Source organism: Zingiber officinale, chromosome 3A (genome assembly GCF_018446385.1).
Source record: "Zingiber officinale cultivar Zhangliang chromosome 3A, Zo_v1.1, whole genome shotgun sequence".
Lineage (NCBI taxonomy): Eukaryota > Viridiplantae > Streptophyta > Magnoliopsida > Zingiberales > Zingiberaceae > Zingiber > Zingiber officinale.
The window spans coordinates 20,267,044-20,284,431 of NC_055990.1; the positions used below are offsets into that span (position 1 = coordinate 20,267,044).

Here is a 17,388-nt window from a genome sequence, read left to right on the forward strand (position 1 = left end):
GAATTTGACTTTTAGAAGATTGAGTAATACGCGATTAATAATATGTGATAAATTATCCACTTACCAGAATAGCCCACCAAATGGAGCATTGCAATTCCCACCAGCCGTGATGCTATTATAGCCGTCAGATTGACAGCCAGTTTCTCGTCGCTTTATCTCTATTCCTCGAAGACGACGATAGATCGAGAATTAGAATGGCTTTCAAAATTCCGCACGACCATCGAATCCGGATACCCCGATCAGATCAACGCCCTCATGTACCGCCGGATGGTTTTACCACTTTCTTCCACGAGCAGCTCGTCGGTGGTTTGCGTTTTCCTGTGCCCTCGTTCTTTACTGAGGTGTCCGAGTATTTCCGAATTCCGCTACAGCAGTTAACTCCCAACTCCTTCAAACTTCTGTGTGCTGTAGTTATTATCTTCCGATTTTATCATCTCCCGCTCAATCCAGTAACATTTCATTATTTCTTTTATGCCAAAACAATGAAAGTCGGGGTCTTTTACTTTACTGCCCGACTATCGTCCAAATTCCTAAAACAAGATCCCAAATCCCATAAGAGTTGGAAGTCATGGAAGACTCGTTACTTTTTTGTCAAACCTGCCTGTCCATTTACTTGGCCAATCGCATGGCAAAGGGAGCTTCCTCCCCAACCTTATCTAGGCTACTTTAAGCATAATGCTACCTATCAGGCAGCGGCGGACGTATTGATCGACCTCCATTTTGATGGGAACCTCCTGTTGGAGGAAAGCTTGCTCTTCTACTATGGCCTGAGTCCTATAGAGACACAACTCAAGCGGCCCCTGGGTAAGGGATTCTGGAACCATCTATGTTTGAAACGATGAATTGACAATGAGACTTTTGTTTTGTAGCCGACACCATGCTGCGAGCCTCATGCAACAAGCATATGAATTGGAGTCGGGCTCGTCTGTCATCCCCAGAGGATTCACCTGCCACTGATCCGAGTACTTCTGCTAAACTCGCGCCAAAGGTCGCGTCCTCGGGCGAGTCGGATGAGCAATTCCAATTCGAATTCCAACCTCGCAAAAGGGGTCGGGATTTGAAGCAATCAGCAGAGGCGAGTTCTTCTCGTCAGTCAGCTAGTCCAAGTCTAACGCCGCCATCACCCGTCGCGCCGCAAGCTACAACACCTCGAGAATCGGTTCCTCCGACCAGCCCTAGCTCGTCGACCATACCGGGTATTTCCACCGGCGACGACGTTCCTCGCCGACGTCGATCTCCTCCATTGGTAAATAGTCTGTGGGAGCAGATCATGGCGACAGAGGAAGAAGCGGCCAAGAACAAGTCGCTCCCGGCGTTGTGCGACTCAATGGTAGAGACTAACATTAAGGTAAATTGAGTGTTTTTTGTTTGACAAGTTTCAATACTGACCTCGATCGGAAATATGCATCAGCTCTTGGCAGAACAACGAGAACTCACAACCCGCGGACCCTACTTAATGGAGAAATATCGGGCAATGAAGGCGATGGCGGACGAGTGTCAGGCGCAACTCGAGAATAAGAACCAGGAGTTGGAGGCGTCGAAGGCAGAGGCAGCCCAGCTCAAGACGGAGGCGGCTGCTCACACGGAGCAAATTGCCCGACTCCTAGCCAAACTGCAGGAATCAAAACAGCGCCGGCTTGCGAGCGAACTGAGGGAGGCAGAAGAAAGAGGACGGCGAGAGCAGTTGGCGGCCGAGGTCGAGACTCTGAAGGAGCAGCTGTCCAAGTATAAAGTCGGCGAAGAAAGTCAGTGGGCTAGTAATTAAGAAGAAGGCGTTCTTGTCTTCAGTCGAGTTCTACGATATACCCGGCGCTCGTACTGTCTCGATGCTCAAGTACGGTTTCGAAGGAGCGATCCGACAAGTCCAGAAGGCCGGGCACCTGTCCAAGGGGACATCACTGGATTTTTTTGATCTTCAGAAAGTTTTGGATAGCATCCCGGACGACCTCCTAGCCGACTAGTAATTTTGACTTGTGTAACCAGTCGTCATGTAATATAACTTTTGAAGATACCTTTTTGATTTGTCTATAACAATGCCGTTGACCTGTAACGCGGAAAGATATCTATTCCAAATTTACTGTAGAAAGTGCGAAACCATCTCAAATCTTCAGAAAGAGAAGACTGCGATTGTTGAAAACTTTTGTATTGCAGGTACACAAACTGCATGTTTGCAAATGTTTTAACTCTCAAAATGCCTTAATTTAGAATTAAATTTTAGATTTGCTAGTGCTTTGTGTCTAATTTCTCGTGATCTGCTTTAGAACTTATTCTTGGATTTGCTACTGCTTTGTGTTTTAATTCGTAAGATGTTTTGTGTAGAGCTCTATCTTTCCATTTTCAAGTGCTTTGTGTGTAATCTTCATGACTCTCTTCCATGTAATTTGTGAATTATAAAAACAAGGAAAAGAGAATCGAACAATTAGAGCAAATTTCCAGGATGAGCCTCAACAAAATTCTAAGAAAGTGATTTTTGTTAGGACCAAAAGTAGCTAGAGGGGGGGTGAATAGCTCGTCGCGTTCGCTTGGTGCTCGGCGTTGCTTGTTCCTTCAGAGATGCGCAGCGGAAAATACAGAAACAAACACACAACGCTAACACGGTTGGTTTTACTTGGTATCCACCTCACAAGAGGTGACTAATCCAAGGATCCACACCAACACACACACCCTCCACTAAATAAAACTCTCTTTTGTGGTAACTACCAAGGGCGGAGAAGCCCTACAATACTCAATACAAGAAGAGAGGGAAAGGATACAAGAAATACAAGCTTACAAGCTTACAATGAGTACAAAACCCTAACCCTAGCTTCTCTTCTTGGCTTTGATCCGCCTCTTGACTTGAGAGCTTCCAAGATCCTTCAAGAATGGCGATCCGAGCTTTGTGAGCGTGTGGAGGAGTTGGCGAGAGCTCGAGTGAATCGGAGAAGTTCTTTCGCAGCCATCGAACGCTGCGGCTATAACAGCGCCAGCGGTCGGATCCCGATCGATTCGAATGTTCCCAATCGATCGGGAGGCTTTGATTGATCACGGATCGATCCGGGCGCCTCGTACTGAAGCGCGCTGGATCGATCCACGGATCGATCCGGCGCTTATCGCGAAGCGGCCGCGTCCCAATCGATCCAGCGATCGATTGGGACCTCGGATCGATCCACGGATCGATCCGAGTCTCTGATTGGGGCAGTCTGGATCGATCCACTGATCGATCCAGATCCTGGATCGATCCACTGATCGATCCAGCACTTGGTTTTTGTCCAAAACCAAGTCCTAAACCTCCCAAACCAACATTCGGTCAACCTTGACCTGTTGGTATGTCATGCCTACCATCTAGTCACTCCCTTGACCTGCTAGGACTCCCTTACCAAGTGTCCGGTCAATCCCTTTGACCCACTTGGACTTTTCTCTGTGCCAAGTATCCGGTCAATCCCTTTGACCTACTTGGACTTTTCTTTCATGCCAAGTATCCAGTCAATCCTTTGACCTACTTGGACTTCCCAGCACCAGATGTCCGATCATCCTTGATCCATCTGGATTTTCCCTTGCCTGGCTTCACTCACCAGGACTTTCACCTAGCTTCACTCACTAGGGTTTTCATCTGCCTAGCTTCACTCACTAGGACTTTCACCTGGCTTCACTCACCAGGATTTCCATCTGCCTAGCTTCACTCACTAGGACTTTCACCTGGCTTCACTCACCAGGATTTTCATCTGCCTAGCTTCACTTACTAGGACTTCCTTCTGCCTGGCTTCACTCAACAGGACTTTCATTTTGCCTAACATCCCAGTTAGGACTTCCCAGTCAAGTATCCTGTCAACCTTGACCTACTTGACTCTTCTTCAATCAATATCTTATTGTCAAACATCTAAACCCAAACCAAGACTCAGCTTGGTTACCCAGGTCAACCTTGACCTGAGGGATATTGCACCAACAATCTCCCCCTTTTTGATGTTTGACAATACCACAATAACACTTACAATCCCATATGTAAGTTAGGCTAATCCCATAGCCTCCTTCTTCATGCCACTAGGTAATGAAAGCATAAATTAAGCTCTTCATTCTCCCCCTAAGAGGGCAAACTCCCTCTAGGTAATGAAAGTCTAACTTACGCCCTTTCATGAGTCCTTTCATTCTCCCCCTATGAGCTTCCCATAGGTAATGAAGGACTAAGCTTAACCATACATGCTTAACCATACATTCTCCCCCTATTGACACACATCAACCCATCGTTGGACACACATCAACCCATGCTCCAATTCTGGGTACACTTCAACAAATCCATTTGTTGAAGACTCTCCCCCTGAAGAGTTGCTCATCGTTGTTCACAACATCACTCGTTGTGATCAACACGATAATGAAGGTCTCATACCCTTCATTTATCCTTAACTTCTCCCTCAATGTAGACAACTACCCAACCTTGAGCATTATCTACCACATGAGTGTCCACTTGAAATAATGAGGATATCCACTCCCCATTTCTCCCCATTTCAAGTTTAAATGCTCAACCTTGAGCAAGTTCACAACAGAAGGTTAACCACCTTCCAAGGTTCATGAAAAATAACTTTCATGTCTTTAAAGAGTCCCTCCCCCTAAAGACATGGTGGTAAACTTCTGTCATTGCACCAACAATGACTTGGAATCCCTAAAACATTAGGAAACCCAAATTTGGAAGTTTTGAGGTTCAAATATTCAAAATTTGAAACAACCTCAACCTAAACTTCTACTTAGTCTTCGTTAACCAATCCATCCTTGTTTTCAACATGAAAACACCCTTTGTATGTATACAAATGTATTTAAGGGTTTGAAATGGTTACCTAGACTCAAAGAGGTTCAAAGATGCTGAAATCAGGCCTTCCCAGCCAAAATCGGCAACTTGGATCGATTGGAGTTGGGTTCAATCGATTGACTTTCGAATCGATCCACGGATCGATTCAGACTCCTGAATCGATCGGCTGATCGATCCAGCGAGCTTCTGCGCCAAGCCGTTGAATCGATCCATGGATCGATTCATGGAACTCAATCGATCCATGGATCGATCGAGTCCGATAGTTGCTGAAATTCCATTTCGATCACTTCGAAACCCTAGAAAATTCTACAAAATCCAAAAATTATGAAATTTCGTGTAGACATTATTTAGGGCATACTTAATCATGGAAAAATAGTTTTCTATGAAAATACATCATATTTTCAAAGATTGACACAAACTTGAAAACTTGCAAAAACTTTAGTATTTTTCTTCAAGTTTGTGTCTAACTATTCAATGGTGATTACTATCAAAAGATAGCCTTCACCAAGGTTTTCCAAAAACATTTTAAAACATTTTCAAAACCAATATCCCATCATGTTCCTTGGGCATAATGCACATGACTTGTACATTAGCTTTCCCAATGATGGGAAAACACATAACTATGTGTTTTGATGAATTTAAAACTCAAAGGAATGCACTAAATCAACATCTTGAGCTTTGTTCATCATCCTAACATCTCACTTGTATCTAATGTGCACTAAACCACATACAAGTCACCTTATAGTCTTTGTGAGATGTAGATTTTGGTTTTTGCCCTAATCTAGGGATCATGCATATCTATCTAGGCATTTTAGAAATGTTAGACATCCACCTAGGATGTCACTTGTCAATAAGTGTCGTTAAATGTCATTTGTCCTTAATTACAAGGAATTAAACTTAATGCATGATTATGTTATGGCATACATCAAAATAAAATAACTTTCAAAAGAAAGATTCCTATAACTACATGATGTATGAATGTCATGACATGGTATTTTTGAGTTTTTCATAGTAAAACATGAATGCACAAATAAAACATGATGTCATGGCATATAATGGGCAAACAATCATGGCAAGATTTAACATAAATAAAATATACCTAGATTACCTATCTAAGTATCGTTAATCTTAGCTAATCCTAAAACTTAAACCCTAGATTGCCCAAAGTGCTTCAAGAGAGTGCCAAAACCTAAATGGGCATTTCTAATTCTCTTGATTAATTTATGCCAATTGAAATTAAGCTTATCCTCAAATGTTGGCATATTCCATTTTTTTCTCAAGAGTAATCACATAAATCAAGGCCCGGAGTGCCTTAAAATTTCTAAGAGAATACCAAAATCCCAACTTGGTATTTCTCTAGGTTTTCCCAATTTATGCCTTTTTAAGATAAAATCAATTTTCCACCATTAGGCACATTTTACTCTTTCAAGGAGTAAATAATAATTCCATTTCATTTTCAAAGGTTAACAAAAACCTTGAAAATGCTCCTTGAGTGTCAATTTCCTCAAAGTTGGGTTAACTACCCTTCTAATCGGAGTTGACACTCTCTAACCTATCTATGGGGTAGAGAAGATGCTCCTAGGAACCCAACACCTATTGGTGCTCCTTGGATGCTCTAGGTACTCACTAGGGATAACTTCCCTAGATACCTTCCTAGTGACCTTGTTGGGCTTCTTAGAAGCCTTGGTCACATTTTCTAGGTCAACTCTAGGGATAACCTCCCTTGTAACCTTGTTTGTGACTTTCTTAGACTTCTTAGAAGTCTTAGTCACATTTATTGCAAAAATACTCTTAGGGATGACTTCCCTAGTATTTTTGGCTTGACCACTAGACCTAGGGTTTGTTCCATAACTATATGGAACTCTATGGTAAGAGGGCACATCCTTCTTAGCCTTTGGTTTGTATCCCACACCTCTATGGCCATTGGATGGCGTTTGTACCCCTAAACCTAGGTTATGCTCATTTTGCCCTAATAGGATATTTTCCATCCTTTTTAGGGTCTTTTCAATTTGATCAAGTCTTGACCTCAAGACTTGATTTTCCATCACTAAGTCCTTAGTTTTTGGTTTTCCATTAAGTTCATGAGCATTTTTGTTTCTAGGCTTGTATCTTACATCCTTAGAGTTATCGCCTAGGTTTTTACCTACATTCCTAGCCTTTGGGATAGTAGTTTTGGCATGTAGGGCCACATGCTTTTCCTTAAAGCCCTCATGCTTCCTATTCTTATGGTAAATCGCATTAAGATGATAAAAATTTGACCTAGCATGCTTTTTACCATTTTGCAAGGGAATAGGCTCAATGAATGTTACCTTCTTCTTTACCTTGGAGGCTCCCCCTTGACTAGTGCCTCCTTGAGCCTTGACCATCTTCTTCCCCTTGGGGCATTGACTTCGGTAATGCCCTTTTTGTTGACACAAGAAGCACACAATGTGCTCCTTGCTCTTCTTTGTCCCGGGGGTGGTCTCCTTGAGCTTCTCCTTGCCCTTTTGTGCCATTTGGCCCTTCTTCTTGGCCAAGTTGGGACACTTGCTCTTATAGTGCCCATGTTCCCTACACTCAAAACATATTATATGATTTTTATTATTAATTGAAATATTTATACCTTTGCTTGCAGGGGTGGCATCTTTTTCTTTGGATCCGGAGGTAGAAGCTTCCTCTTGATCGGACCTTGATTCTCCTCCATTTGATTTTTCTTGACTTGTGGAGGTAGAAACTTCTTCCTCCTCTTCTTCTCTTGACCCGGATGTAGAAGCTTCTTCTTCTTCTTGCTCCGGTGTCACCAAGGATTGCTCCCCCTCAATCCTAGAGGTGGAGGCTTCATCATCTTGAATGTGAAACAAGGAGTATGCTCCCTCCTTGTTCCCTTCGGTGCATTCCCTTGAGGATGAAGCTTCTTGGATTTCCTCTTCTTCGGAGGTTGAGCATCTCTCAACCTCGGAGTGCTCCTCTTGGTCTTGATCCAATGAGTCGCCCTCTTTGGATTCTCCTTGATTTGATACAGTGGAGGGGATCTCATGAATTCTTGCCAATTTGCTCCAAAGCTCCTTGGCATCTTCAAACTCTCCAATTTGTTCCAAGATGTTGCTTGGCAATAAATTGACCAAAAGCTTGGTCACTTTGTCATTGGCCTCACATCTTTGAATTTGGTCTTTGCTCCACTTGCTCCTTTTGAGTACTTTGCCCTTGGAATTTGTGGGAGCTTCAAAACCTTCCATGAGAGCAAACCATTGCTCTATCTCCATCATAAGAAAATTTTCGATTCTTGATTTCCAAGAATCGAAGCTTGTAGATGAATATGGTGGAGCCACCCTTGTGTCAAATCCAAGTCCATCTTAGAATTGCATCTTGAAGTTGAGCTTGATAAAGTCTTGAACTTGAAGAATTTGCTTCAACTTCTTCACCCTCTAGCTTTTCTTGTTATGCTTGACCCTTCCGGCGATGATTCCGGTGAAGAGCGGCCTTGCTCTGATACCACTTGTTAGGACCAAAAGTAGCTAGAGGGGGGGGGGTGAATAGCTCATCGCGCTTCGCTCGTTGCTTGTTCCTTCAAAGATGTGCAGCGGAAAATACAGAAACAAACACACAACGCTAACACGGTTGGTTTTACTTGGTATCCACCTCACAAGAGGTGACTAATCCAAGGATCCACACCAACACACACACCCTCCACTAAATAAAACTCTCCTTTGTGGTAACTACCAAGGGCGGAGAAGCCCTACAATACTCAATACAAGAAGAGAGGGAAAGGATACAAGAAATACAAGCTTACAAGCTTACAATGAGTACAAAACCCTAACCCTAGCTTCTCTTCTTGGCTTTGATCCGCCTCTTGACTTGGAGAGCTTCCAAGATCCTTCAAGAACTGGCGATCTGAGCTTTGTGAGCGCTGTGGAGGAGTAGGCGAGAGCTCTGGAGTGAATCGGTGAAGTTCTTGCGCAGCCATCGAACGCCTGCAGCTATAAACGACGCCAACGGTCGGATCCCGATCGATTCGAATGTTCCCAATCGATCGGGGAGGCTTTGGATCGATCCACGGATCGATCCAGAGCGCCTCTGTGCTCTGGAAACGCGCCTGGATCGATCCACGGATCGATCCAGCGCTTATCGCGCGAAGCAGCCGCGTCCCAATCGATCCACTGATCGATTGGGACCTCTGGATCGATCCACGGATCGATCCAGAAGCTTTCTGTTCGATCGGCGGATCGATCCACCGATCGATCCGGATCTCTCGATCGATCGATCGATCCAGACTTGGTTTTGTCCAAAACCAAGTCCTAAACCTCCAAACCAACATTCGGTCAACCTTGACTGTTGGTATGTCATGCCTACCATCTAGTCACTCCCTTGACTGCTAGGACTCCTTACCAAGTGTCCGGTCAATCCTGACCCACTTGGACTTTTCTCTGTGCCAAGTATCCGTCAATCCCTTTGACCTACTTGGACTTTTCTTTCATGCCAAGTATCCGATCAATCCTTTGACCTACTTGGACTTCCACACGGATGTCCGATCATCCTTGATCCATCTGGATTTTCCCTTGCCTGGCTTCACTCACCAGGACTTTCACCTAGCTTCACTCACTAGGGTTTTCATCTGCCTAGCTTCACTCACTAGGACTTTCACCTGGCTTCACTCACCAGGATTTCCATCTGCCTAGCTTCACTCACTAGGACTTTCACCTGGCTTCACTCACCAGGATTTCCATCTGCCTAGCTTCACTCACTAGGACTTTCACCTGGCTTCACTCACCAGGATTTCCATCTGCCTAGCTTCACTTACTAGGACTTCCTTCTGCCTGGCTTCACTCACCAGGACTTTCATTTTGCCTAACATCCCAGTTAGGACTTCCCAGTCAAGTATCCAGTCAACCTTGACCTACTTGACTCTTCTTCAATCAATATCTTATTGTCAAACATCTAAACTCAAATCAAGACTCAGCTTGGTTACCCAGGTCAACCTTGACCTGAGGGATATTGCACCAACAATTTTTATATAATGTTAATTAATTAATTTATCGAGTTAAATCTTAATTTATTATTATATATTTTATTATTTTATTAAATTAATTCGATAATTTATCGAAAGAAATATATTATTTTAGTATTTACCAAATGACGCACATTTTTACAATGATCTTCCTATTCTATCCTCCCGACAAATTTAATTGATCTTTTTCTTTTCTTTATCATTTTTCTCTTCTTTTTCCTACAATGCAACATATCTTCTCTTTCCTTTTTTTTATCTTCTCTTTGTCTTTCTTTTTTTTTCCATTTTTTTTCTTAAACATGTTATAAGAAATCAAACACACATTGGGCCTGATATCTTTTTATATCAGGCCTAACAACAGGGGGAAAAATAAAAAAGAAAAAAAAAGAAGAAAAATTTAGAATGCGTTTGGTTTGCACCGTTTTCATTTTCATTTTCTAGAAAACAGAAAACGAATTTTTGTCATTCTCTGTTTTTCTAAAAAACGATAGCCAATTTTTTAGAAAACGCGCGCGGAAAACACAAACCAAACACCGTTTTTCAGAAAACGCGCGTTTTCCAGAAAATAAAAATGGAAAATGCGCGTACCAAACGCCCCCTTAGATTTTTCAACACTTCTTGTCCACTATTAGAAATGTCGAAAATAACAATGGAGAGCATATTTAGACTCCTTGCAATTTTAGAAATCTACAGGATCTGAAATGATTGCAATATGAGATCTTTAAGTCAATTAGTGGGTTTTAACCGAAACTCACTGATAGATCTAGAGAGCTCCGATTGTACCCATTTCAGTTCCTGTGGATTTCTAAAATTGCAAGGAGTCCAAATATTCTCTCTATTATTTATTTATTTTTTACATTCCTAGTGGTGGACCAGAGGTTTTGAAAAATCTAAATCTGTCGTTTTTTTTTTTTTGTTATTAGGCCTGATATGGGCCTGATATCTCTTCATATTAGGCCCAACGTGGGCTTGATATGGGATATATCGGGCCTAATAAAAAAAATAAATAAATAAATAAAGAAAAAATTATAACATAGATAAGTAGATAAAATTTCTGAGTGTAGGGAATTGGACACCTGAGTTGTGTTATTAGGATACACTTTCATTCACAACCAATCACGGGTAATCATGATGAGTAATTTCAAAGGAAATCAAAGTTTGAATTTGGAAGTAATAATTATACAGATGGACCTGAAGTTAAAAGTGTTAGATATTGTATCTATATTCAGTAAGGATTTCATTATTGAAGATTCTATTTATGGAGTAAAATCTGGATAACTAATGAGCTGCACAAATATTATCACATAGTTGCAGACAAACTGCTCAATTAAAATGGTAAAGGGAAGCTCCATTTTAGTTACAGAGTTATAGTGCAGTTAGAGCAGTAGATGAGCTTTCTAGTTTGGGTAAAGGGAAGCTCCATTTTAGGCCTGAACATCATTCAAGGATTATGAAACAATGCAATCAAATTAAGAAAAAACAACCTAAAGAGTTATAAAAGGTAAATGGTTGAATAGTCTACTAGGAAGTAAAAAGTAGGTGTACATGTGCATTGATTTTCTTAAGATGGTTGTATAAGTTGTGGTAGAGGAACAGCTAATGTATTGATCCACAGAATGTTTATTTCAGTTTGACAACCCAGATGATTCTATTAGGTGTACTTTATATTTCTAACTTCGTAGATATTAAATTAAACATTTGATGAGCCTCAACAAGAATCTAATAGAGTTTTTATATAATGGTAAGTTTTATTTATTAAATTAAACTAATTTTAATTATTTTATATGAATTTGACTTTTAGAAGCTTTAGTAATACGCGATATTTTTTTCGGTTATTTTATATTAATAATATGTGATAAATTATCAACTTACCAGAATAGGCCACCAAGCCGTCATGTTATTATAGCCGTCGGATTGAAAACCAGTTTCTCGTCGCTTTAACTCTATTCCTCGATGCGATATGGGCCGTCCGATAGAAACCTCTTTTCGTCTCCTATCGATCTGCTGCACTTGAGTCACCGTACGGAATGGAGTATAAACAAGCTAGCCTCGCCCTCGTCTTCACGACTTCACCTCGCTCGCTCGCGTCGCTGATCAGCTGCTCCTCCTCCGCCGTCGCCGCCAGTGCATTGTAGAGATACCTCGAGGTCATCGAGGTTAGTCATGTTGTTAACTAATTCGTCTTTGGATCGGCAATATTTCTTCCGTTGCAGCAGACAGATCAGATCAGCCTCGAATCCCTCCTCTAGACTCCGGTGAATTTGGCGCATTTGATTTGATGTTGTTATTTTCATCAGTTTGAGCATCAACGAGTGGGGAATTTGGGGTGTCTGGCTAGCTGAAGTTGACATAAGAAGATGAAGGATTTTCTTCTTGATTCTTCATATTAGAGATTGTTTGATTCAATGCTGCTTGTGATGATGAGGCGGTCGACATAGTTCGGATGATCCACGCGTCGTGGACACACCCGTCTTGTAATTAAGGCCGGCGTGCCGAAGTCCCGTCGACGGACAAATCAATGGCCGAGAGCGTGGCGACGTGACCAGGGAAATCGAGCTGAGTTGACCGTTGAGTCGTGACAATTAAGGCGCCATATCCAACGGCGGATTTGAGTAGCCAGATGCATCGGACGGTGATAAGAGAGATTCTGTGCCGTCCTTATCCTGATCCAACAGCAGGCAGAGGACGATTGTCGGTTCAGTCACCACCGTCCTCTTGCTGATCCGACCTTATGTGAAATTCCGGCGATCTCGCTCCTCTTGGAAGCCCTTTGACATACCATGGCCGGAAAATCTTCCCAGCTAGTAAAATATTCCCAGCTCGCAAAAGCTCCCCAACTCTGGTATGAGACCACACCATCCACCTACACCAAAGACGAGGATAGATCGACAATCAGAATGACTTTCAAAATTCCGCACGACCATCGAATCCGGATACCCCGATCAGATCAACGTCCTCATGTACCACCGGATGGTTTCACCACTTTCTTCCACGGGCAACTCGCCGGTGGTTTGCGTTTTCCTGTGCCCTCGTTCTTTACTGAGGTGTCCGAGTATTTTCGAATTCCGCTGCAGCAGTTTACTCCCAACTCCTTCCGACTTCTATGTGGTGTAGTCATTATCTTCCGATGTTATCATCTCCCGCTCAATCCAGTAACATTTCATTACTTCTTTTATCCCAAAACATGGACAGTCGGGGTCTTTTACTTTGCAGCCCGACCGTCGTCCAAATTCCTAGAACAATATCCCAAATCCCATACGAGATGGAAGACCCGTTACTTTTTTGTCAAACCTGCCTGTCCATTCACTTGGCCAATCGGTTGGCAAAGGGAGCTTCCTCCCCAACCTTATCTAGGCAACTTTAAGGATGATGATACCTATCAGGCTGCGGCCGAGGTATTGATCGACCTCCATTTTGATGGGAACCTCCTGTTGGAGGAAAGCTTGCTCTTCTACTTTGGCCTGAGTCCTACAGAGGCAGAATTCAAGCAGCCCCTGGGTAAGGGATTTTGGAACAATCTATGTTTGAAATGATGAACTGACAAAGAGACTTTTGTTTTGTAGCCGACATCATGCTACGAGCCTCGTGCAACAAGCATATGAAGTGGAGTCGGGCTCGTCTGTCAGCCCCAGAGGATTCACCTGCCACTGATCCGAGTACTTCTGCTAAACTCGCGCCACCGCGACCATCCATGTCGCCAAAGGTCGTGTCCTCGGGCGAGTCGGAGGAGCAATTCCAATTCGAATTCCAACCTCGCAAAAGGAGTCGGGATTTGAAGCAATCAGCAGAGGCGAGTTCTTCTCGTAAGTCAGCTAGTCCAAGTGTAACGCCACCATCACCCGTCGCGCCGCAACCACTAAGTGCCCAACCTACAACACCTCGAGAATCGGTTCCTCCGACCAGCCCTAGCTCGTCGACCATACCGGGTATTTCCACCGGCCACGACGTTCCTCGCCGACGTCGATCTCCTCCATTGGTAAATAGTCTGTGGGAGCAGATCATGGCGACAGAGGAAGAAGCGGCCAAGAACAAGTCGCTCCCGGCGTTGTGCGACTCAATGGTAGAGACTGTTGGCTCAGAATCAATGATTCGCACACACGCACAAAGCAAAGAAGAAAGAAAAGAGAAACACAGAGCAGTGCTTTCACAAAAATAAACTTGCAGTGAATTGATTTCTACGTACATCTGTGATGTATTTATACACAAAAGTTGATAAGAATTAATACTACGAGATGCAACAAAATAGGAAACGAAATAGAAAAGATCCATACAAATAGGGAAGACTGAGTAAAAGAATTATCAAAAAACGACGTGGGGATAAGGCTTATTATATCAGGATTATTTTCTCACATTACTCCCCCTAATCCTGACATGGTTGTAAATCACGGACGCCGAGTAATTGTCGCATCGCAGCTAACTTCACTCCTGACAATGCTTTAGTTAATACATCGGCTCGCTGTTCTCCGGTATTAACGAACTCAACCTCAATCTGTCCCTTTTCAACACATTCTCTGATAAAATGAAATTTTGTATCTATATGTTTGCTTCGACCATGGAATACCGGATTCTTCATGAGAGCTATGGCAGATTTATTATCAACAAATAATGTTACCGGCTTCGGCTCTACACCGGTTAATTCGCTTGCAAGGCTCTTTAACCATAAAGCATGACAGGCTGCAGTTGTGGCTGCCATGAACTCTGCCTCACAAGATGAAAGTGCCACTGTCTTCTGCTTCTGTGAATTCCAAGACACCAAGCTTTCATTAAGATAGAAAGCCATTCCACTTGTACTTTTCCTTCCATCAAGATCACCAGCTAAATCACTATCCGAGTAGCCGAATATACAAAATTCCTGAGGTCCTTTTATGTAAACAAGCCCAAAATGGATTGTACCTTTCAAATACCTGAGAATTTGTTTGACCACCTTGTGGTGCATAATTGTGGGTCTCTCCATGTATCTGCTCGCCATTCCGACAGAATATGACAGGTCCGGCCGTGTATGTAACAAATATCTCAGGCAACCAATGAGGCGCCTATACTCCGTGGCGTCAATTGGAGTCCCTTCCAAGTCTTTATGCAGCTGTGTCTTGGGTTCCATTGGATGCTTTGTGGCGTTGCAATCTGCCATCTTGAAATGAGATAGAATTTTCTTGGCATAAGCTGATTGTCTAAGTAAAATCCGATTCTTCTGTTGTTCCACTTCAATCCCTAAGTAGTAGGAGAGAAGACCCAAATCACTCATATCAAATTCTGCCATCATTTGTTGTTTGAACTTGTTGATGTTTTCTGTGCTACTTCCTGTCACGATGAGATCATCGACATATACTCCAACAAGTATACTTACTTCTCCTTTACGCCTTGTATATACTGCATGTTCTTGCGTACATTTTTTGAAGCCAAGCTCTTCTAGACTCCTGTTCAGTCGTATGTTCCAGGCTCGTGGAGCTTGCCGCAGTCCATAGAGAGCTTTGGACAATCTGTACACCTTATCTTTCTGATTTGGTACTTCAAATCCTTCCGGTTGATTGACATATATTTCTTCTTCTAACTCTCCATTGAGAAATGCTGACTTCACATCTAGATGGTGTACCTCCCAGCTTTGATTTGCTGCAAGCGCAAGAATTACTCGAACAGTATCAAGTCTAGCGACAGGTGCAAATACCTCTTCAAAGTCGATGCCGTGTCTTTGTACATAGCCTTTCGCCACTAACCTTGCTTTATGCTTAATGACTTTCCCATCTGCATCTTTCTTCAGTTTGAACACCCACTTTAGGCCGATAGGTTTGTGGCCTAATGGGAGTTCAGTTAGGGTCCAAGTCTTGTTCATCTTGATAGACTTCAGTTCCTCCTCCATTGCTTTGTACCAGCAAGCCTCGGTTGCAGCCTCTTGGTAACATGTCGGCTCTTCAGACATCACCATCATCACCTCTTCATTAATACCAACAATTTCCTCAGTGTTGGCGTAGATATCGGCAAGGGATCTATAACGGACTGGTCCTTCATAAGACTCGGGTGTATTTGATTCCGAAGATGAGGTAGCTGCATAGGCGTTCGATGATGGTGTAGATGGACTTGATACACTTGTCATGGGCACCACGGCTTCTGATGGTGGTGTGACATCTTCCACTCCTGCCTCAGTATCTGCTGCAACAATCGGCTCATCGGAATAGGATGCATCCAACATACTAAACTCCGGCAAGTTTTCTTCATTGTTAGCACCTGCATTCCATGTCCATTCACAATTTTCTTGAAATATGGCATCTCTACTTACTTGTAGCTTGCCACGCTTTGGATCAAATAGCCGATGAGCTTTGCAGCCTTCCTCGACACCCAAGTATACCATGGGTGAACTTCTGTCGTCGAGCTTCTTAAGGTGAGGGGTTGTGTTTTTCACATATGCAACACAACCGAACACCCTCAAGTGGGAGAGATGTGGCTTTCTCCCCATCCAAGCTTCAAATGGAGTACGCTCTCCTAGCGCCTTAGTTGGGAGACGGTTTAGTAGATAGACAGCATGCCTAATCGCCTCTCCCCAGAACCTTGCCGGCATATGCGTACCCTTGAGAAGAGATCTTGCCATGGCTATAACGGTGCGATTACGGCGCTCCACAACACCATTCTGTTGGGGTGTGTAGGGAGCCGTGAGGTGTCGCTCGATTCCTTCATTTCCACAAAAACGAGTGAACTCCGTGGATAGAAACTCGCCGCCTCGGTCTGTTCGAAGTGTTCTGATCTTGTACCCAGTCTTGTTCTCCGTCAAGACTTTGAACTTCTTGAATGCTTGGAATGCATCATTCTTTGATGGTGAGATTGGCCCGCAAATATCAGCATGGAGGAGTTCTAACGGCTTCTCTGCTCTAAAGTTTGCTTGGTACGGGAATGATGACCTTGCATGCTTGGCCATCACACACACTTCGCAAAGCTTGTTTGGCTGGGGCAATAGTGGCACACCAACTGCCAAATTCTTCTCCCCCAAACGCTTCAAGTCCTGGAAATTGACATGTTCGAGTCTTGCATGCCATAACCAGGTTGGGTCTTCTAAGCTTGCTATGAGACAGACTTGCTTGAATGTCTTCAAGGTTATCTTGTACAAGCGATTTTGTGTTCGCTTTACCTGTATCAAGAGCTTCCCGCTCCTATCAATCACCTTCATGGTATCTCCTTCCATGTGCACCTCGTTCCCAATTTCTGTCAATTGACCAAGACTTATGATATTACTACAAAGTTTCGGAATGTAGTATACCTCGTGGATAGCCTTCTGATCACCGTTCTTGCATTCGAACACAACCGTCCCCTTGCCCATGATCTCAATGGTTGATCCATCGCCAAACCTCACCCTCCCGGTGATGGTTTCATCTAGTTCTTGAAACTTCTCACGATGGCCAGTCATGTGGTTGCTGGCACCGTTGTCAAGATACCAGACGTCTTGATCTTCTTCTTTCTTAGCGTTGCGATACATCTCTGGTAGAAGTCGTTCTTCGTTGAGCAGAATGATATCTTGCCGCTCATGCCTAGTGTGAGACTCCTCGTGGTACACTGTCATCATCAGTGTTGGTTCTTCATCGGCGACGCAAGTGAGGTGAGCCTCATCTCTATGAGGCTTGCTGTAGCATTCAGATGCATAGTG

General features: G+C 43.3%; 1 protein-coding gene across 2 annotated transcripts; it reads left to right on the plus strand.

The window, feature by feature from the left end:
- Window positions 1-122: 122 nt before the first annotated feature.
- Window positions 123-2,085, plus strand: LOC122051294. 2 transcript variants are annotated; one of them, XM_042612343.1, is made up of 3 exons: window positions 123-804; window positions 870-1,348; window positions 1,412-2,085. In XM_042612343.1, exons 1-3 carry the CDS (start codon window positions 195-197, stop codon window positions 1,763-1,765), a joined length of 1,443 nt encoding a protein of 480 aa, XP_042468277.1. In that variant the 5' UTR covers window positions 123-194; the 3' UTR covers window positions 1,766-2,085. The 2 variants fall into 2 exon arrangements, with proteins under 2 accessions (XP_042468277.1, XP_042468278.1); XM_042612344.1 differs by having other exon boundaries at window positions 870-1,330.
- The last annotated feature ends 15,303 nt before the right edge of the window (window positions 2,086-17,388 follow it).

Bases quoted from the DNA above. Each gene is read 5' to 3' on its own strand.
- LOC122051294 (XM_042612343.1), top strand. From the start codon at position 195: ATGGCTTTCAAAATTCCGCACGACCATCGAATCCGGATACCCCGATCA. The intron at 805-869 runs GTAAGGGATTCT...TTTGTTTTGTAG, and splicing joins ACAACTCAAGCGGCCCCTGG to CCGACACCATGCTGCGAGCC. The intron at 1,349-1,411 runs GTAAATTGAGTG...AATATGCATCAG, and splicing joins TGGTAGAGACTAACATTAAG to CTCTTGGCAGAACAACGAGA.